Source organism: Pipistrellus kuhlii, unplaced genomic scaffold (assembly GCF_014108245.1).
Source record: "Pipistrellus kuhlii isolate mPipKuh1 unplaced genomic scaffold, mPipKuh1.p scaffold_m20_p_5, whole genome shotgun sequence".
In the NCBI taxonomy this organism is placed as follows: Eukaryota; Metazoa; Chordata; class Mammalia; order Chiroptera; family Vespertilionidae; genus Pipistrellus; species Pipistrellus kuhlii.
The window spans coordinates 79944334-79967084 of NW_023425551.1; the positions used below are offsets into that span (position 1 = coordinate 79944334).

The 22751-nt window shown below is 39.8% G+C and overlaps 1 protein-coding gene across 5 annotated transcripts in view; it reads left to right on the forward strand.

Moving 5' to 3' along the window:
- The window catches only part of SRPK1 (SRSF protein kinase 1), a 71049-nt gene that overhangs the window by 36075 nt on the left and 12223 nt on the right, over positions 1 to 22751 (forward strand). For all 5 annotated transcript variants that reach the window (XR_004983574.2, XM_045573348.1, XM_036413186.2 and 2 more), the window contains exons 7-12: positions 7486 to 7592; positions 9176 to 9341; positions 12587 to 12612; positions 13020 to 13233; positions 13607 to 14026; positions 14361 to 14461. Coding sequence is in view for 4 of the 5 variants with exons in the window: in XM_045573348.1 (XP_045429304.1) it covers positions 7486 to 7592; positions 9176 to 9341; positions 12587 to 12612; positions 13020 to 13233; positions 13607 to 14026; positions 14361 to 14461 (1034 nt within the window). In the remaining variant the exon portion in view is untranslated. The remainder of the gene's footprint in view (positions 1 to 7485; positions 7593 to 9175; positions 9342 to 12586; positions 12613 to 13019; positions 13234 to 13606; positions 14027 to 14360; positions 14462 to 22751) is intronic.

The following is a 22751-nucleotide window of genomic DNA, read 5'->3' on the forward strand; positions in this document are numbered from 1 at the left end:
GCCATATTGTGTATTGGAGTGACGGTCAATCTGCATATTACTCTTATTATTGTAGATAGGATAGAGGCCTGGTGGGGGCCAGCTGGTTTGCCCTGAAGGGTGTTTCGGATCAGGGTGGGGTTCCCTTGGGGCGTGGGGCGGCCTGATCCAGGGGCATGTGGTGGTTTGCAGATGAGCCACGCTCTTTGGCGACCCAAGCAGAGGCCCTGGTATCTGGAATTTATTTACCTTCTACAATTGAAACTTTGTAGCCTGGAGTGGAGGCTGCACTGGCTAGGGCAGGCGGAAAGCTTGGCTTCTTCCATTGCCAGAGAAACCCAAGCCTCCCTCCTGCTCTCTGTGGCGCAGCCATCTTGGTTGGTGTTAATTTGCATACTATTTCTAATTGGCTGGTAGGCATGTCTTGTGGGTGTAGTGGAGGTATGGTCAATTTGCATATTGCTCTTATTACATAGGATTTCTGCACTTTTCAATATATAGAATATAGTTATCATTTTTTTAAAGTTCTTGTCTATTAATCATGATTTCTGTTACAGTTTTGGGTCAGTTTGCTGCCTGGTAATCTTTGAGACATTGTGATTTTTATTTTTATTTTTTATTTTTTTTACCTAAATTTTTAAAAATATATTTTATTGATTTTTTTTTTACAGAGAGGAAGGGAGAGGGATAGAGGTAGAAACATCGATGAGAAACATCGATCAGCTGCCTCCTGCACACCCACCACTGGGCATGTGCCTGCAACCATTGTACATGCCCTTGACCGGAATCAAAAGAGCCTCTTTCTTTTTCTTTATTTAAATATATATATATATATATATATATATATATATATATATATATATATATATATATTTTTTTTTTTTTTTTTTTTTTTTTTTTTTTTTTTTTTTTTTTCTTCCAGCTGCCTCCTGCACTCTCCCCACTGGGTATGTGACCAGAATTGAACCTTGGACCTTTGAATACACAGGCCAACGCTCTATCTACTGAGCCAAACCAGTTAGAGCTTTTTATTTATTTATTTTTTAATGTATTTTTATTTCAGAGAGGGAGGGAGAGGGAGAGATAAAAACATCAATGATGAGAGAGAACCATTGATCAGTTGCCTCCTGCTCGCTCCCTATTAGGGATTGAGCCCACAACCTGGGCATATTTCCTTGGCTGTAATCGAACCCATGACCCTTCAGTCTGCAAGCTGACACACTATCCATTGAGCCAAACTGGCTGGGTCTGTCAAATACTTTTTATTCCTATAAATCTTGAGCTTTGTTCTGGGAAGCAATTATTTTACTTGGAAATAGTTTGATCTTTTTCAGATTTTACTTTTATGACTTGTTAGATGGATCCAGAGCAGTGTTTAGTCTTGGACTATGATATTTAATACTATATTAGTTTTGGATATACAATATAATGATAATATGCAGAACAGTATCATCTTATAACTAGAAGTTCGTACCTTTTGACCACCTTCACTCATTTCCTCTACCCTCACCTCTGGCAACAATCAATCAGTTCTTCTTATCTATAAATTTGGGGAGTTTTTGTTTTTTAGATTCCATATATGATTGAAATCTAGTATTTGTCTCTCTGCCTGACACTTTCCACTTAGCATATTGCCCTCAAGGCCTGTTCATGTTGTCACAAATGGCAAGATTTCCTTCTTTTTTATGGCTGAATAATATTCCATTGTGTATATGTACCACCTCTTCTTTATCCACTCATCCAGTTCATCAGTGAACATTTAGCTTACCGTGTCTTGGCTGTTGTAAATAATGCTGCAATGACATGGGCTTCCAGATACCTCTGGCATGGTGTTTTCCTTTCCTTCAGATAAATATCAGAAATGTAATTTCTAGATCATATGGTAATTCTATTTTTAATTTTTTGAAGAAATTCCATGTTATTTTCCATAGTGGCTGCATCAACAGTGCACAAGAGTTCTCTTTGCTTCATATGCTCATCAGCACTTATCTCTTTCATAATAACAGTGTGTGGTAATGTCTCATTGTGTTTTGGATTTGCATTTCCCTTATTATTGTACCTGTTGGCCATCATTTTTTCATCTGAAAATTTTTCTGTTCAGACCCTCTGCTCATTTTTTAATTGGATTGGTTTCTTTTCTATTGAGTTATATAATTTGTTTATATATTTTGTTGAGAGAGAGAGAGAAACATCCATTTGTTTTTCCACTTATTTATGTATTCAAATTGGTTGATTCTTGTATGTGCTCTGACAGTGATTGAGCCTGCAACCTTGGCATATAGGAATGATGCTTAAAGCAACTGAGCTACCCAGCCAGGACAACTTGCTTATATATTTTAGATATTGTCCTCTTATCTGATACTGGTTTGCAAATATTTTCTTCCCTTCCATTGGTCGTTTTTGCATTTAGTTGATGGTTTCCTTCGATGTGCAGATTTTTAGTTAGATATAGTCCCATGTGTTCATTTTTGCTTTTGTTGCCTTTGCTTTTGATGTCAAATCCAAAAAAATCTTTGCCGAGACCAATGTCAAAGAGGTATCCCCTATATTTTCTTCTAGGAGTTTTATGGTTTTAGGTCTTAAAGTAAGGTTTCAATTATTTTAAGTTGATTTTGTGTTCATTGGTCTTTGCATGTGGCTGTCCAGTTTTCCCAACACCATGTATTGGAAACTTTCCTTTCTCCATTGTATAATCTTGTCTATTCTGTCATAAATTAATTGGCCACATATGTGAGGTTTCATTTCTGGCCCATGAGTATGACTGAATTATTCTAGTCTTTTTAATGAGAGCACACTCTGTTGGTGCCCCAGGGAATGCTGGGCACTATTTCCTCTCATCCTTCCAGGTGTTTCCTGTCTGCCTTTAGTAGTTTCCTCATCTATCTATTCTGATTAATGCACTGCTAAATATTTGAGGGGATCCCTCTGCAATCTCCAGGCTTCACTTTTTCTGCAACTCTCTCCTCTGGTATCTTGTTCTCTGGACTATAGCTGCCTTAGTCTCTCAAGACTCAGCTCCATATGTTTACCTTAAGAGGTCTGCCTGGAAAAATCTGGAGGCAGTAAGATGGAACAACCGTAGACTTCAGCTTATTTACTTACCTTCTCTCAGAGATCACTGACTTCATTGCCTGATGTCCAGGGTCTGAAAATCTGTTATTTTATGTATTTTGTCTGTTTTTGTGTTGTCATTTCAAGCAAGGGGGTAAATCCAGTTCCTGTTACTCCACCTTGGCTAAAACAGAAGTTTCTAGTTATACATTTAACTCCAACCAGTTTTCCAAAGTTATAGTACTGTTTTGCATTTCTACTAACTTAATATGAGAGTTTTAATTGTTCCATATTCTCACATTTGGTTATGTTAATCTTTTTTTATAGTCATTCTGGTGAGTTTGAATGGTATCTTATTGCAATTTTGAATTCTGTTTCTCTGAGGTAGTCATGTCCCTTTAATCTTTAATTTAGAATACTTCTAAATTAACTTTTTAATTTATTTTTCCAAAGAATCCAGGCCAGTGTTTTGTCCCTTAATTTGAATTTGTCTAATTGTTTCCTCATAGTTAAATTGAGGTTAAGTCATTTTTGTCAGGCGTACACTAGTGGACGATGTTTTGTTCTTCTCAGAGGGCAATGATGGGAACTTGTGCTTCATCATTGACGGTGATAAGTGTGCTCAGTAGGTTATGGCAGTGTTTTCCAGATTTCCCTGGTTAAAAGTACCTTTTTCCTTTTATAATTAATAAGCAATCTTTAAGGTGATATTGTTTCAGATTTCCCAACAGTTTTTCATTCAGTAATTTTAGTATTCATTGATTCTTACCTGAATCAGTTATTACAATCATTGTAAAATGGTGGCTTTCTATTTCTGTCATATTTTGTATGTTTATTACTTGACTTTTTCTCTAAAAGAGATATTTCCTGTCTCCCAATATACACTTATTATAGTATCCATTTGGACTCATTCTGTTTTTATAAATTCATAACTTCACTCATTAAGATATTCTCAACTTTGCTTAATGATATCTTCTTCAAGCTGATTTGTTTATTCTTTTTTTTTCTTCAGTTTTTTAAAAATAAATCTTTATTGTTCAGATTATTGCAGTTCCTCTTTTACCCACCATAGCTCCCCTTTACCCGGTTCCCACCCCACCCTCTGCCCTTAAACCATCTTCCCCCCACTGTCCTCATCCATAGGTGTACGATTTTTGTCCAGTCTCTTCCCGCACCCCTACACCCTTCTCCCCCTAAGAATTTTAAATCCACTCCCTTTCTATGCCTCTGATTCTGTTACATTCACCAGTTTATTGTGTTCATCAGATTTTTTTGTTCACTTGATTTTTAAATTCACTAGTTGTAGATACGTATTTGTTGTCACTTTGTTGTTCATAATTTTTATATATACCTTTTTCTTATTCATTGTCTTCTTAAAGAATACCCTTCAGCATTTCATATAATCATGGTTTGGTGATGATGAACTCCTTTAGCTTTTTCTTATCTGTGAAGCTCTTTATCTAACCTTCAATTCTTTTTTTTTTTTTTTTTAATAGATTTGTATTGATTTTTCACAGAGAGGAAGAGAGAGGAAATAGAGAGTTAGAAACATCAATGAGAGAGAATCATTGATTAGCTGCTGCTTGCACACCCCCTACTGGAGATGTGCCCGCAACCAAGGTACATGTCCTTGACCGGAATCGAACCCAGGACCCTTCAGTCCGCAGGCCAATACTCTATCCACTGAGCCAAACGGTTTTGGCTGACCTTCAATTCTAAATGATAGCTTTGCTATCATTGATTGTAGGTTCTTGCTGTTCATCACTTTGAATATTTCTTGCCACTCCCTTCTGGCCTATATAGTTTCTATTGAGAAATCAGCCAATAATCGTATGGGTACTCCCTTGTAGGTAACTATTGTAACTGTTTTTATCTTGTTGCTTTTAAGATTCTCTCTATTTTTTGCCCTTGGCATTTTATTTATATATTTTTTAAATGAATCTTTATTGTTCATATTATTACAAAAGTTCCTCATTTTTTCCCCCCTCCACTAAGTTCCCACCCCACCCTCTGCCCTTTCCTCACCCCCCATTGTCCTCATCCATAGGTATGCCCTTGGCATTTTAATTATGATGCGTCTTGGTGTGGTCCTCTTTGGATTCCTTTTGTTTGGGTTTCTCTGTGCTTCCTGGACTTCTACCATGTTTCCCTGAAAAATAAGACCTAGCACATGGAAAGATAAAACATCCCTGAAAATAAGACCTAGCACAACTTTGGGAGAAAAAATTAATATAAGACACTGTCTTATTTTTGGGGAAACGGTATGTCTATTTCTTTCACCAGGTGGGGGAAGTTTTCTGTCATTTTTTCAAATAGGTTTTCAGTATCTTGCTCTCTTCTTCTAGCACCCCCATAATTTGGATATTGGTATGCTTGAAGTTGTCCCAGAGGTTCCTTACACTATCTTCATATATTTGAATTCTTTTTGCTTTTTGCTTTTCTGGTTGGGTGATTCTTGCTTCTTTGTATTTCAAATCTTTGACTTAATTTTTGGGGTCCTCTAGTCTGCTGTTAGATCTCTGTATATTATTCTTTATTTCAGACAGTGTATGCTTAATTTCTAATTAGTCCTTTTTCATAACCTTGAGGGTCTCACTAAATTTATCAGCATTTCTATAAAATTCTTGAAAAACTTTATAACCTGGGTTTGAATTCTATATCCAATAGTTTGCTTTCCCCCATTTCTGTCATTTGTGACCTATTTCTTTATTTCTGCATTTTGGCTGCTTTCCTGAGTTGATAGAGTGGCTTTTGTGCTAGGTGTCCTATCGGGCCCAGTAGCTCATCCTCCCCAGTTATGTGAGGTGGACTCTATTGGTGCACCCCTTTGTGGGCTGTGTGCACAATCTTGTTGTAGTTAGTCTTTGATTGTTGTTGGTATCATTGGGAGGAATTGACCTCCAGGCCAATTGGCTGTGAGGATCAGTTGTGTTTAAAATGGGAGAACTTCTGTGCTGGAGACACTCTGTTGGGCAAGACTTGCTTCAGTGCGGCTTTGGTGCTCACTGAGTCTGCCCCCTATGGATCTGAGGAGTTGTAATCTGGATGGTCCCACTCCAACCACTGGTTACACTGGCTCTTGGATTTCTAAGGAGGTGCTAATTTAGCCTCTGCCTTAGGCCACTCAGTAGGATCTATGGAGAGATCTGCAGATTCGTCTTTTTTGTTTGGGAATTGGAGGTGCACAGCTGCTGTGGGGCCTTGGGCCCTGTTTTGGATGTTCTGGGTCTCTCTGACCCAGCTGCAGTATATTAGGTAATTTTAGATTGCAAAGGGCCGGGCCATTCATATGCAAAAGCCTTTGCACACAGCTTGGGTGAGGTGGGGTCTCAGGTAATCCACAGGGCAGAGTAAACAGCATTGGCTGATCCTCAGCCCTGCCTTAAGAAGCCCCCATATCTTAGTGTCCCCCGGTAATTGCTGTAAGCACCTCTGAAAGAAAGCCACCCTCGAGTTCCACCCAATGCAGACAGTCCAGTTTCTCCCCATATGAGTCTGGGTCCCCAGAGTCTCACCTGGAATTGGAGTTCAGAGCAGTCGGGAGCTTGTGTCTTCCTCCTGATTGAGAAAGATAGCCACGTCCTCATTTGCTGGCCCTTTCCGCTCTCGTGCCTCCGTACCTCTGCACTTTACTTCCGCACCTCCTCTGAGTCTCAGTGTGCTTTTCTCTTTTTTTCTAGTTGTAGAATTTCCTCTCAGCCAGCCTTCCTGTGGTTTTGGATGATGTCCGTTTTGTCTTTTAATTGTAGTTTTGAAGTGGTCGTGTGAGGCAGCAATTTCAGATATTTATCTATGCCGCTATCTTGGTTTCTCCTGATTTGTTCATTCTTGACATTTTTCCTGTTCACATAGCAAGATGGTCCAGGTTCATCCTGGATTTGGCCATCCCTTCAAGGAACCAGTGTTTTCTTTAGTGGAAAATTAAAACAAAGTTTGGGCACTACGTCATTATCACATATGTGTGTTTTTGATTTTCCAAATTTTGTAGAAACTTCTAGAGATAAAAGATAACATCCTGCTACTAAAATCACTGCAGTGCTCTGCATACAACCAAGCTGACAGTATTCCTTCTGTGTGTCAATGATGAGGATGCTCACACACACAGAAAACATGGTGGCACTGGAACTGAGACTAGATTTGTAAACTACAGAGCATAAAGCAAGTCAGTTTCCTATGATATTTAAAATATTGACTTTTGCATTTTAGGGGTTAAGTCTTGGTACTTTATCTTCTAGGTAAAGAAAATATATATATAGTTGATAAGTGGACCTGGAATTTTCCATTTCTTGGGTATTTTCAGTAACTAAAGCATTGATTAACCTTTGGAGTTTCAGAATATTGATGGTTATATTTATTTATTTTTTTGTCAAGCTCTTTTATCTTTTATACTGCAAGAATAACACAGAAACATTTCATTGGCTTGGAATGCATTTTTCCTCCTTAATAAACTTCTAGATATCTGCATGGTGTTTGAAGTTTTGGGGCATCATCTGCTGAAGTGGATCATCAAGTCCAATTATCAAGGGCTTCCGCTGCCTTGTGTCAAAAAAATCATTCAGCAAGTATGTATCTTAGTGTTTTCTATGTGGTGATTTTTTTTTTTTTTAATGTTCTTAAAGTGTCAGGAGTTTCCTATTTCCAATAGAGGTTTTATTTTTAAAAGTAGGCTTTTTAAATTGCTAACATTGTTTTATTCAATCCATAGGGTTCACTATATTTATTCTGTTATTAAACATTTTATCAAAACCATTTCTCCCCAGTTCATTTTCCATAGCCCTGGCCAGTTGGCTCAGTGGATAGAGCGTCAGTCCACAGACTAAAGGGTCCTGGATTCTAGTCAGTCAAGGGCATGCACCTTGGTTGCCGGCTCAATCCTCAGTCCTGGTTGGAGTGTCTGCAGGAGACAATCAATCAATGTTTTTCTCTATCTGTCTCTCCCATCCCCTTCCATTCTCTAAAATCAATGGGAAAATATCCTTGGGTGAGGATTAACAACAACAAAAAATTTCTATAATAATTATTAGAGTGGAATCTGTGTGCAGTTCCTGGTTTTTGGAAATTTGGAGCCCTTATTCAGAAATTCTGGTTACAAATACTAATTCTATGGTAATAAATAAAGAATTGCTATGTCGCCCTAGCCAGTTTGGCTCAGTAGACAAAATATCAGCCCACGGACTGAAGGGTCCCGTGTTGGACTCCATTCAAGGGCACATACCTCGGTTTGATCTCTGGCCCTGGTCTGTACATGTGCAGGAGTCACTTGATCGATGTGTCTCTCCACATTGATGTTTCTCTCTTTCCCTTTCTCTCCTTCCTTTCTTCCCTCCCTCCTTTCCACTCTTTCTGAAAATCAATGGAAAAATATCCTTAGGTGAGTATTAACAAAAAAGGAGTTGCCAGGTCAAATCATTACAATCTCCTTATGTAACATTGTTCGTGGGCACTTTTTTAAATGTTTTTATTGATTTTTTTTGTCGTTTTTCTTAGAGAGAGAGAGAAACATCTACTGAGAAACATGTATCAGCTGCCTCCTGCACGCCCCCTACTGGGAATTGACCTGGCAACCTTGGGCATGTGTTCTGACAGGGAATCAAACTGGCAGCCTTTTGGTGCATGGGATGATGCTCAACCAACTGAGCTACACTGTCCAGGTCTGTGGGCATCTCCTAGTATTATAAATACCTTTTAGTGTTCAGTAAAGTAGTTCACTGCCAAGAAAGTATTAATCCATCAAAGGGCAAATAATTTTTTACAGCATGTATTGGTGGAAAGAGCTCCACACTGGGAAGCAAAAGTTCTTCATCAGCAAGGAATTTGAATTACAAGATACCTAAATCTCTTTCACCACCTACTAGTACATTTCAATATTTAAAGGGCATATGCACTATTTTTTTTCTCAGTTTTTATAATGTACTTAAAAATATCTCCAAGTAGAATTCGCTTTGTAAAACTTGAAAGAACTTTTTTATTATAAATAAGTTAAGCTCTTGCCTTCATTCTTAATTCACAGTTAATCTTTGTGCTTTAAAAAATACCTTATTCTCTGTGGAAAGCTACCACATCATTTTTATAGTTTTATTCTTTTTAAGTTATTGTGATTTCTTCCTTCATTTGTTTGCAAGTCTCCTTCTCTGTTCCCACACAGGTGTTACAGGGTCTGGATTATTTACACAGCAAGTGCCGGATCATCCACACTGACATTAAACCAGAAAACATCTTGTTGTCGGTGAACGAGCAGTACATCCGGAGGCTGGCTGCAGAAGCCACAGAATGGCAGCGGTCCGGAGCTCCTCCACCTTCCGGATCTGCAGGTATATTTGTTTTGGGGACTTTGCTCTCATTAGCAGTTAATTCAATTTTCTATTTTTATTTTATTATTAGGCAGTTAAGTAAGTCACATTCATCTATAGTAAAATAAAAGTGTAATATACAAATTGACCTATTGGCTAACAGTAGGACGACCACGCTGTGACAGGCACAGGCGAGCCAAGGCGAGTGCAATTATTTGGGGTGGGGGCAAGGGGTGCCATCACCCCACAATTGCCCCGCAAAGGGAGGCCCAGGCCAGCGGGGCAATTCATGGGGGGGCATGGGAGAGCCCAGGCCACCTTCTGCAGGGCGATGGATTAGGGGGCTCCATGATAGATCATTCTGCAGAGGGAGACCCAGGCCACCGGCCGGGGCCTGTGGCAGGTGGGCGGGGCCTCCCTCTGTAGAGCAATCAATTGCAGGGCTCCGGGACTGCAAGAGGGCTCAGGCTGGGCTGCAGGAGAGGGGTGTGTGTGTGTGTGCGTGCGTACACACACACACACACACACACACACACACACTGCGAATTTCATGCACCGGGTCTCTAGTTAACAATAAGGTACAATAAGTGCTTATGTGTACAAAATAGTCCCAGTTTTCCAAAGACTTTTTTCACTCTCGATATTACTTCCTTATTGGAAGAAGAATACTAGAGTCTGTTTATTTTGTGTGTGTGTGTGTGTGTATATATATGTTGTACAGTTGAGCCTTGAACAACAGGGAGTTAAGCAATGGACCCCCATGCATTAAAAAGTTTGCTTTGTTAAATCATAGCCAAAAGCTTTCCTAAAAGGAAAAGTTGATTGAGCCACATGCTAGCCAGAAATAGGCCTGGGTCCTGGAGCATGGCAAAGACAGCATGTCCACCCTTCTGAGATCATGGCTCTTTTAGACAAACAGTTTGGGGGAAGAAAGATGAAACTTGTTTTGAAAGAATTTAGTTATAGGTAAAGGGCTAGTTCTGGGATAGATGCCTAGGTACGAAGTAAGAAGTGTTTATTCTTTAAAATTGGTTGTGTGCAACAGTCTGGAAAGATCATGCAATGCATAAGCAGGATTCAGTGGCACTTGGTGGTCAGCTGTGAGGCTGTTTTCTCCGAATATTAATTGAAAGTTTCAGCATACATTCAGGAATGTTATCAATCTTTGTTGGTTTTGTCCTGCATTCGTTAAAGAGATTAACCTCTCATCTTTTCCTTTCACCCTCCAGCCTGCTATTTAATTTAGGACACCTAAAAAAAAAAATTTCTTGCCCAACTGGTGTGGCTCAGTAGTTGAGCATCAACCTATAATATGAACCAGGAGGTCACTGGTTCGATTCCTGGTCAGGCCTCATGCCCGGGTTGCAGGCTTGATCCCCAGTAGGAGGCAGCCGATCCATGATTCTCTCTTATCTTGGATGTTTCTACCTTTCTCTCCCTCTCTCTTCCTCTCTGAAATCAATAAATATATATATATTCTTTAATTTTCTTGACAGCTTACCACTTTTGACTTTCCCAAAACTTAACTACTAATAGTCTACTGTTGACCAGAAGCCTTACCAATAACATACAGTTGATTAACACATATCTTGTATGTTATATTTTATGTACTATATTCTTACAGAAAAGTAAGTTAGAGAAAAGAAAATGTTATTAAGAAAATCATTAGGAAGAGAGAAAAAATCCTCAAGTAAGTGGAACCACACAGTTAAAACCTATGGCAACTGTATATGTAAAAACTTTTTCAGGTAAAATATTTTTTCACGATTTGATGGCTATTTTTTATGTTTTTACCTCTTACCATGCTCATTCATGGGTCAGTGATTTGTGCAGGATTATGATAATACCTATTAAGATTTTGAGTTTAAGCACTGGTGCAAACAGACTTTGAATCTTGGCTTTATCATCAGCTGGGTTACCTTGGGCGAGTCATTTGATTTTGTTATTTTTTCATGCAAGAGTTATTGGGATTAAGTGTCATGTTAAAGCCGTTGGCATTATGCTAAATAAATATTGGCTACTGTGATTACAATAATTATTTTCATTTGAGGTTCAGATTTGAATTTTAAAAGTTTATATTTTAGGATCTTTTTAAAAAAGATTTTTTTCATTGAGTTTTTAGAGAAGGAAGAAGGGATAGGGAGAGAAACATCAATCAAGAGTGAAACGTTGCCGAAACCGGTTTGGCTCAATGGATAGAGCGTCAGCTTGGGGACTGAAAGGTCCCGGGTTCGATTCCGGTCAAGGGCATGTACCTTGGTTGCGGGCACATCCCCGGTGGAGCATGTGCAGGAGGCAGCTGGTCGATGTTTCTCTCTTATCGACCTTTCTAGCTCTCTCTCTCTCGCCCTTTCTCTCTGTTAAAAATCAATAAAATATACTAAAAAATAAATTATTTAAAAAGTTAAAAAAAAAAAAAAGAGTGAGACGTTGATCAGCAGTCTTCTGTGCATACCCTACTGTGGATTGAGCCCTCAACCTGGGGATGTGAACTGAACCAGCAACCTTTCCTTGCACCGGATGATGCCCAGCCAACTGAGTTACACTGGCCAGGCCTGAGGAACTTCCTGATCTTCAAATTGAAAGTATCAGTTATTAGGCTTCCTTTGAAAGGAAGTATCATAGGCTTCCTTTAAAAAGGAAAACTCAAGAAGGGGGAAATGGATAGTGTTTGATGAGCATAGCAATTGTTTTGTGTGTGTTTTTCCAAAATGAAAAGGTTATAGAAATTTTACCCAACAATGTGAATACAGTTAATACTCCTGATTAAGAGGGAAATTTTCTGTATTTTTACCACAATTTTAAAAAATTTTAAAGGGAAACTGAAGATTTTTTCCCCTCACCTAGGTTAAACTAATATCCACCATATGCTATGTAGCAAATTAGTATGACTCTTGATGACACTCTTCATTTAAAACTGACAAGTGTTAGGGGAAGAATTAGATGCCAATCCAGGCTAGGGAAGAAGGGATTGTTTTCTATCATATGGGATTTTAGTACATTAATTGTGGAAATCAGAAATGGGGACTTGGCTCTGCATTTATGCTCTCTGAAGAATTTATTTAAACTTATTTTAAGTTAGTCAACTTTTATATGTATAGTTTCTTCAAAAAAGAAAAAAGTTTCTACCAAAGTCACTTAAGTAATTGTCTCTGCAGTACAAACTGTACAAGAGAGATTTTTCATTCTGGTATGGTATCTTATATGAGCATTAGTTTATTTTTGCTGAATGCCAGGATTCTTACTTGGTTTTCTTTTCTTTTCAGTCAGTACTGCGCCCCAGCCTAAACCAGTAAGTATAAGGTGTTTCTATATTCTGATCTATGGGGCAGGGATTCTTCTGTTATGCACAGTGACAGTTTGTTTAGAATTTGAAAAACAAAGGAAGAAATATTCCTGCACTTTTATAATTTTCTCCAATAAATTCCATGCATCTTTGGCAAGATACTAGTGAGGTATCTATAAATTGGAGTGTGTCTGAAAGTATACCAGCCCCATAGCCTGCTCAGAGGACCAAGATTTGTTGTTAATTTTGTTTTTATTTGATTTGATAAGAGTATATACTTTATTGAAGTTAATGAAAAATGTCAGGGAAAGAGTGACATTTGATTAGGAAGTAATTAAAGTTAACAGTTATCTCCAACTAGAGGTAATGGATTAGCCACCTGAAGGCTTTATCTGTTTGTAATCTCCGCCCAGGCTGACAAAATGTCAAAGAATAAGAAGAAGAAATTGAAGAAGAAGCAGAAGCGCCAGGCAGAATTACTAGAGAAGCGAATGCAGGAAATTGAGGAAATGGAGAAAGAGTCGGGCCCTGGGCAAAAAAGACCAAACAAGCAAGAAGAATCAGAAAGTCCTGTTGAAAGACCCTTGAAAGAGAACCCACCTAATAAAATGACCCAAGAAAAACTTGGTATAAATAGAGCGTCACAAAAATTACTTTATAGCAAAGTTTAACATTATCATTGTTATATGTAATGATTTCATGCATACAGCACATCTTTGGGGGTGTCCTTATACAGTAAGGACAGAATAAGAATACAGAGTTTGTCATAAATGTTAGGCAGGTGATATTCGAATGTAATTTCTAACTTTTCTCAGAAAATGCAACATAGACTTCATTTAGCAGTTGGGTAAGGATTGGAAGATCTTTGTCCTTCTATAAGTAGGTTTTAGTTGTTCGGTTGTGTTTTTATGTGTAAATATTTTAATCTCATAGAGAATTTTTTCTGTTCTTTCACTCCTACGCATACACATACATCCTTTTTTGTCTGTTTGTTCCTTAGAAGAGTCAAGTACCGTTGACCAGGATCATACACTTGTGGAACGTGGTGTAGAGGGTGGTACAGCAGAAATTAATTGCAATGGAGTAATTGAAATCGTTAATTATACTGAGGACAGTAATAAAGAAACACTGAGGCTTAAAGACGACCTACATAATGCTAATGACGCTGATGTTCAAAATTTGAAGCAGGAAACTAGTTTCCTAAGCTCCCAAAATGGAGACAGCAGCACATCTCAAGAAACAGACTCTGGTACACCTGTAACCTCTGAGGTGTCAGATACTGTGTTGTCTCAGTCTTTATCAAATGTAGACCAGACACTCAGTGAACAGGACATCAGCCAACTTCAAGAAAGTATTCGGGCAGAGATACCTTGTGAAGATGAACAAGACCAAGAACGTAATGGACCACTGGACAGCAAAGGTACCTATGCAGACATGTTTCCCCAATACTTCTTGTCCGCATAAGTAGTCATGAATTTCTAAACTAAAAGTGCCCTGGTTTTTGTTAATGAAGCTCTACAGCAGGTGTCCAGGTGACCTTAAAGGTGTAAGTGTGTAGGTAACTGGATTTTATAGGCTGTGTAATGGCTGCACAGCCAAGAAGGTAAAGGTTTTAAGTCTGGAAACTCAAGGTGTTGCTATCCTCCTTCTGTCTTAGAAAGGTTATTGTAAGTTGCCATTTGGGGGCCTGGGTGTATTACTTCAGAGTTTTACTAACATTGAACAGTCTTATTGATGATGCCTGTTGTCTATAGGAAAATCTACTGCTGGGAATTTTCTTGTTAATCCCCTCGAGCCAAAGAATGCAGAGAAGCTCCAAGTGAAGATTGCTGATCTTGGAAATGCCTGTTGGGTGGTAAGTTAAACTAGTCTCAGTGCTTTGTTTTAAAGCAACAAGTAATGAATGAGATTTGAATGTAGTTCTGCTAACAGAAGAAAACATCTTCAATTCTATACCCAGACTGCCAGTTAACATTTTAGTGACTATTTTTTCACTTCTTAATAGGAAAGTTCAAATATATTATTAAAGTAGAGAGAACGATATAATGAAACAATCCTACCCAGTTAGGCATTTATTAACAGATCACCCTGTGAGGTTATTTTCGGTCACTGGACTTATCAGATTTAGTATGGAATCCCTTTTTATCCACATTATGGGGTTTTCAAATAGCTTGATTTTTAAGGGAGGAGTCTCTCTACTCCCTTTGGCAATTTTTTAATCTCCACACATAAGTACTTACCTTCATGTCACTAATAAGAAACTTCACTATATTGCTCCCAATTCTTTTTCTTTTTTTTTTCTTTCTTTTTTTTTCAATTCTTCCTCCTGAAAAGCAGGACTAAGTTACCACCACTGCACCCATCCCCAGTCTTCTTAATGTAATATGATTTTTGGCTAGGTATTTATTCTGTGTTTATATTATTAGGACCCTTTAGCTGAACTGAGCATGTACTGTGTTAGGATTCCTTTTCTGCCTAGCACTGTTTCATGCTTAGACGTCTTTGTACACTTATCGCTTACTTCAGCCTCACATTTTCGCCCAGTGGTGTGAATACTTACACTTTAACATAAAAAGATACCTTGGTATTCTTTCACCTTTTCCCCTAAAAATCTCTATCCTGGAACCTGGAGTCTTCTGTCGGTGTTCATCCTTTGGATTGCCCTTTCGGCCTGCTGCATTTCTGCCATTTGGGATCCTTTACTGTCATCTTGGGAATTATAGTTTACTCTCCCTTTTTCTGTCTCTGGTCTTTCTTGGTTTTGTTCCTGTTTCAGTTTTTTTAGTACATACAACTTCAGTAGCTTCCTAAGAAAGGGTGTGTGAGATTGAGCAGGCAGAGGGGAGCCTTGTGTGTCTGATAATGTTTTTATTCTGCTTTTACAGGCAGTTGGGCATCAAGTTCTAGGTTGAAAGTCATTTTCCCTCAGTGTGCTTATAATTGCTCCATTCTTGTCTTTTGGTTTTCTATCTTGTTGCTGCTAAAGATCAATGCCATTCTGATTCCTGGCCCTTTGTATGAAGCCTTCCTGCAGGGAAGTCTGTGGGCTGTCACTTCACAGCATGTGCCTCACTGGCTCTGTTTCCATCCATTGTGCTGTGGACTCAAGAGTGAAATTCCAATTCCTTGGTTTTATTTTCTTATTTATTTGTTTGTTTATTTATTTATTTTTTAATTCTCCTTGGTCTCTGTTCTCTAGCTCTGAGGTTGCATTATTCAAATGTTAGACCTCCTATGCAGGTGCTCTCATTTTGGTCATTTCTCTCCTATTTTCTATTGTTTTCTTTTCTGGAAGATTTTTTTTTTCCTAGTGGGAGTGAGAGTGTTATTGTCCAACACTCTCAGAGGGAGGGTGGCCAGGGGGCACTCTGTCTACATCTCCTCCCTGCATTTGGTTAAATCAACCACTTCTCTTCCCAAACCCCCAGGCTGTATAAGGTAGACAAGCCCCACCTGCTCCCCCACCTCCAGGAGGGGCTTAGGCAGATGGTGGGCTTGGGGTCAAGTTTAAGCATTCAGTTCTCCCTCCCAGACTACACTGTGCCCAGGCCATGGAGGGGATCCCAGCCTCGGGGCTTCTCAGAAACCTCAAGGTGAGCTCCTGCCCCTTCCCTGACCATCACAAACCACAGTCCTCAACCCTCCAGCCCGCGAGGAGGCCTCTGACCCCGGGTGTGGAGTGATGGGGCATTTTTCTTATGTGCATAAAAACTGGGACATAGGAGAGGCCTGCTATCCCCGTCCCAGGTCCTGGCTGCGGCAGAGTGATGGGAACGAGGGTGGGGGTGTCCTAAGGGCATTATAAAAAGCTAAAACCATTCAAAACTTCTTGGGGGAAAAGTGCTCCTAGCTTCTTGCTTCCCCAAGTTATTAACCTCCCCAAAGCCCGGCAGAGAGAGTTGAGAGTGGGGGTCCATTAGCACCATGCAATGTTGGGGTGCCCCTGCAGCCTGACCGACCCCAGACAGGAGCCCTTCAAAGCTGGGGTGCCACTTCTAAAGCTTCTGTACCCGTGACGGGGACCCCTGCCGGGCACAGGGGAGGGAAGAAGGCTTGGCCGAAGTCCAGGCGGGGGTCTCAGCTGGGACCCCAAAGGACCCTCCCGGGTCATGACTGGAAGAATCTTCGTACCACAAACTGGCCCAACAGAACCAGAGCCAGAACTACCAGCACGTTCTGGATGGGGCTGTCACCCAGGTCCAGGGCTGCCACCCAGCTGCCCCGCTGCGCGATCCAGCAGGCGATGCAGTGGTGCAGGATGAAGTCGGCCACGGAGCAGGTCACCTGGCCCAGGAGGCCGGTCAGGCCTCGTTGGTAGACGTGGAGGGCCAGGCGGTAGCCGAAGCCCAGGAGAGCCACCACCCGGCCCCAGCTGATGCCGCTCTGAATAGGCTGGATGCAGTCTTGGTGTCAGCTGCAGGTGCTGCAACTTGGTGAACTCCGAGTTGTAGCTCTGGTTGATGGGGTCCCCGATAATGGTGAGCGGCCGACCCGCCTGCCCCACGGAGTTGGCAGGCTCTGGGGACAAGCCACCCCCTCAGCTTCCTGCCCCTGCTGACGGCGGTAAAAAAACCTCCTCTGTGTCCTGGCTACCTGCTCCTCCAAAGTGGAGGACAGGGCAGCCCCTCACACCCATGCCTGGGAGGGCTGGGTCCTTGCCAGACGCCATTTTCAGGTCCCAGGAGAGAGCACTGTTAGTCCAGACCCCGGCCTAGGCCAGGGATGGCTTGTGGGGCCGAGACTAGAGATCCTGAGGGGCTGCTTCAGGGTTCGCTGCCCGGGCTTGGCCTCCAGGAGTGGCTGTCAGTGAATGCCTAGTGTCCAGTGCGGTCTCCGCCCATCCCAGTGCGGCCCTCGGCACCCAAAAGGCTTCGGGGAGTGTGGAGGAGCCAGCAGCTCTTCTGGAAAATTTTTTATCTTGTTCTCAAGAAGCCTTATTATCTAAGTTTTTTGGTTCTCTAACTTATAGAGGATATTCAAATTTTCCCAATTTTGACATTTTGTTCCTATAAAATGTTACCTTCTTTCTGTTGTGGACCATATGAATGGAGTAACTAGAAAGCCTTTGTTTGGAAGCTCTGCCTGGGTGGATTTTGCTGACTGTTATTCACTGTAGAATGATCTTTCTGGGCTAGTGGTCGGCAAACTCATTAGTCAGCAGAGCCAAATATCAACAGTACAACGTTTGAAATTTCTTTTAAGAGTCAAATTATTTTAAATTAAACTTCTAATTCCACTTCTTCAAACTAGACTCACCCAGGCTGTGGTATTTTGTTGAAGAGCCACACTCAAGGGGCCAAAGAGCCACATGTGGCTCGTGAGCTGCAGTTTGCCAACCACTGGTATGGGCTCTTCTTCTCCCCCCCCCTCCCCCCCCCCCCCCAATTACAGTTGGCATGCAAGATTATATCGGGTCTAGTAATAATTAATGTCGTTTTTTAACATTCGTTTAAAATCTTGCTTGGCGTTGACTTGTATTGACATAACCTTCAAACACGTGGTATCTACAGAACGTGTGAAGTGCAATTAACAAGTTTTGCTTGAAAAAGTTGGTGTTTGGTTTGGTTTTTGTTGCAAAACTAGGGCTAAGAAGATGGCGGATGAAGAGCATATTCGGCACTGCATGCTTTACGAGTTCCAATTAGGAAGAAAAGCAAGTGAGGCTGCAAAAAACATCTGTAGTGCTCTTGGTCAAGATGCAGTTAGCGCCAGAAAATGCCAGCGTTGGTTTGAGAAATTTCGCGAGGGAAATTTTTTGTTAGATGACAAGAGTGGTCGAGGCCATGTGTCCAATTTTGATCAAGAAGCTCTTCAAGCTCTTTTGGTGCAAAATCCTCAAATTACCCAACAAGAGCTTGCGACAACTTTAAATTGTTCACAAAAAACAATTTCCAATCAATTGCGTGCACTTGGCAAAGTCCAAAAGTTTGGAGAATGGGTTCCTCATGAGTTGATTGACAACAACCGTAATCAAAGAGTCACAATTTGCAGTTCGCTCCTCTCTCGTCAAAACCGTTTGCCGTTTTTAGAGCAAATTGTTACCGGAGATGAAAAGTGGGTGCTGTATGTTAATTTGAAAAGGCGGCCTCAATGGTTGGACAAAAATGAGGCTCCGCAGCCCATGCCAAAACCTGACTTGCATGCGAAAAAAGTGATGTTGTGTGTTTGGTGGAATTTTAAAGGAATTCTTCATTATGAACTTTTACCATCTAACTAAACCATTACAAGTGCAGTGTATAGTGCCCAATTGGAAAGGTTAGCCCAAGCTTTAAGAGAAAAAGAACCCGCGCTGATTAATCGGAAGGGCGTAATTCTTCACCACGATAACGCACCACCGCATACTGCAAGAATCACTGCTGAAAAACTGCGCCAGTTGGAATGGGAAGTTCTCCCTCAACCTGCATATTCTCCTGATATTGCCCCTTCCGATTACCATTTGTTTCGTTCTTTGCAAAACTTTCTTCTTGGAAAAAAATTTAATAATGAAGAATGCCTCAAAAATGCATTGACCGAATTTTTTGCATCAAAATCACAAGAATTTTACAACAGAGGGATTAAAATGCTTCCTGAGCGTTGGGCACAAGTAGTAGAAAACAACGGCAACTATATTGTTGATTAAATTTTGTTGTATTGTTTAAATAAATTCGATTTAAAAAAAAGTATTAGAAAACGACATTAATTATTACTAGACCTAATATTAGTTTCAGGTGTACAACAATAGTGATTGGGCATTTATATAATTTACGAAGTGGTCACTCTGGTAAGTCTAGTACCCACCTGGCACCATACATAGTTATTACAATATTATCAACTGTATTCCCTATGCTGAACTTTACATCCCGTGAGTGTTTTTATAACTGGCAGTTTGTACATTTGTGAGGCCATTTCTTTTCATCCTCAGATGTCAGGATCTCTGGATCTTTCCTCTTTAATTGGTCGTATTTCACTTGGTCTTCTAAGATCTACCCAGAGAGTAAATGCCTGGCTACTAGCATTCTAGGAGCTGAGTTAAGCAAAAAACGGGCTCACCATACAATTGTCATTTAATTTCCCTGCTTGAGAATGGTCCTCTCCCCTCAGCTGTGCGGAGCCTCTCCGGAGCCCCTGTTGTGCCCATTCCTGAGAAAACCTCCAGATGGTCTGTGTGCTCTAAGGGCTGTTAGACTTTATCAAGCCCTGTGTTCTGGAGCTCTGTTTCTTTAAAAGGGGTTTTAAAGAAGTATTCCTGTATTGAATCCCATCTTCATCCATACTTCAAAGATCCTCTTAATGTATTATATGCAATTTGCTTGTATTTTGTTGAGGATCTACGTTCAGAGTTATTGGCCTGTAATTTCTTTGTGTTGTCCTGGTCATGTTTTGGTAACAAGGTAATATTGGCCTTGTAACATGAGGTAGGAAGCCTTCTCTCCCCTTCAGTTTTGTGGAAGAGTTTGAGAATGGTAGATATTAAACCTTTGAATGTTGGTGGAATTCACTATATGCCATGTTGTCCTTAAGTTTTGGGGGAGATTTTTTTATTGCTGTTTAAATTCCTTATTAGTGTTTGGTCTTTCAGATTTTCTATTCATAATTCAGTCTACGAAGGTTGTATGATCTAAGAATTTATCCATTTCTTCTAGGTTGTTTTTCATGATCCTTTGTATTACTCTCGTATTCATTGTAACGTTTCTTTTATTTTTTGAATATTTTTTAATGAGTCTAGCTAAGAGAACCAGCTCTTAATTTCATTTATATTTTATTTTTATTTTTAATATATTTTATTGACTTTTTACAGAGAGGAAGGGAGAGAGATAGAGAGCTAGAAACGTCGATGAGAGAGAAACATCAACCAGCTGCCTCTTGCACACCCCCTACCGGGGATGTGCCCGCAACCAAGGTACATGCCCTTGACCGGAATCGAACTTGTGACCTTTCAGTCCGCAGACCGACGCTCCACCACTGAGCCAAACCGGTTTCGGCTTCATTTATATTTTCTATTGTCTTTTTAATTTCTATTTGATTTATTTCTTCAATAATTTTCATTATTTTCTTCTATTGACTTTATACCTTTAGATATAAGGTTAGAATATTTATTTGAGATTTTTATTTCTTGAGCTAGACATGTATGTATAGGTATACTTCATTTTATTGAGCTTCACAAATGTTATGTTTTACAAATTGAAGACAAGACATATCATCTTCAAAAAGGTTACAACTTGCTTTATTGTGGTCTGGAATGAAACCCACACCATATTCACAGTATGCCTGTATTTCTGTAACCTTCCTTTCCCTCGCAGCATATTCCATAGATTTTAGTGTATCATATTTTCATTTGTCTCCATGTTTTTTGTGATTTCTCCTTTGATTCTTTTGTTGCCCCAAAGTTGTTGAATAGAATATTGTTTAATCTCCACATATTTGTGATTTTTTTAGCTTCTTATTAATTTTAGTTTCATACCATTGTATTCAGAAACGATACTTGATAAGATGTCAGTCTTGAATTTATTAAGACTTGTTTATGTTTCTCCTTGGAAATGTTCTATGTGCACTTGAAAAATGTGTATTGTTGGTTTGGGAATGTTCTGTGTGTATATTATGTCCATTTGATTTGATGTGTCATTTGCTAGTAAGGTCAGTGTTTCTTCACTGACTTGCTGTCTGATGCTCTGCCATTGGTGGGAGGGGGTGTTGAAGTCTTTACCTCTATTGCAGTGGTCGCCAACCTTTCGGACCTCGCACACCACTGGTTGGCAACCACTGCTCTATTGTGCTTGTCACTTTCTCTTTTTTAGGTCTGTTAATAATTGCTTTATATGTTTTAGTGTCCCTGAGTTTGGTGCATATAAGTAAATGTTGTCCTTTTATTGGATTGTCTCCTGTATCATTATGTAATGTGCATTTTTTTTTTTATCTCATTACTTTTTTGTGGCTTGAAATCTAATTTGATATAATTGTGGCTACATCTGCTTTCTTTTGGATGCCATTTGCTTGGAATGTCACTTTTCATTCCTTTGCTTTGAGCCTTTGTTTATCTTTGGAACTGAGATGAGTCTTCTGAAAAGGCAGCCTATAGTTGGGTCTTGATTTTTAATCCATCAAGTTACTGTGTGCCTTTTGAATGGTGAGTTCAGTCTATTTACATTTAAGGTGATTAATGATATTTGAGAACTTACTGATAAATTATTTATTATGCTATGTGTTCATTACCAAATTTAAGTAGCTATTGTTATTTTTAATGCTTTCTTTCCCCTTTAACCTTTATGCTCTAAGTCAGTATTCCCAACGTGGGGCACACAGCGGGGCAATTAGAGGATAAGTTGGTGGTGGTTTTGTTTTTTTTTAATATATATTTATTTATTTCAGAGAGGAAGGGAAGGGAAGGGAGAGAAATAGAAACATCAGTGATGAAAGAATCATTGATTAGCTGCCTTCTGCACACACCAACACCTATTGGGGATTGAGCCCGCAAACCAAGCATGTGCCCTTTACTGGAATCAACTCAGGACCCTTCAAACCAGCAAGGACGAGAATGAGTTATGAACAGTGAATGTTTTGCATTTTTTATGGTTCGGGGGGCCTCAGATACAGTATATAAATATATATTGTGAAATTTACTCATTTCAATTCTCTATTATGTTTTGAAACTTTATTTGCTGTTTTCTCATATCACTTCATGTTATTATTTTTTTGACAATTTCTTAGTGATTTCTTTCTCAGTACTTCACCTGTCCTTTCGCTCTTTTTTTCTCTGTCATGGTGCCGTGCTCTTTGGAAGCTTGTTTAGAATGAGTTAATGGCCTTTTAGGCTTCCTCCACGTGAGTAGTTCACTTTTTGAATAAGAAGAATTCTGTCACAGAGGGGGCATCAGGTTTTAGAGATGCTTAGGGAGGGCATGGCCAAAAGGGTTGGGAACCACTGCCCTAAGTGCTTTATACTGTATTTTGTAATGGAGTTGCAGTTTTTTTGCTTCTGTCACCTTACTTAATGTTTTGTGTGCCTTTGCCATTTTGTTTCCAAAAGGGCTCCTTTCAGCATTTCTTGTCCGACAAGTCTTACGGTGATGAATTCCCTCAGCTTTCGTTTTGTCTTGGAAAGCATTTCTCCTTCATATCTGAAGGAGAAATGCTTTACTCCATAAATTATTCCTACCTGGCAGTTTGTT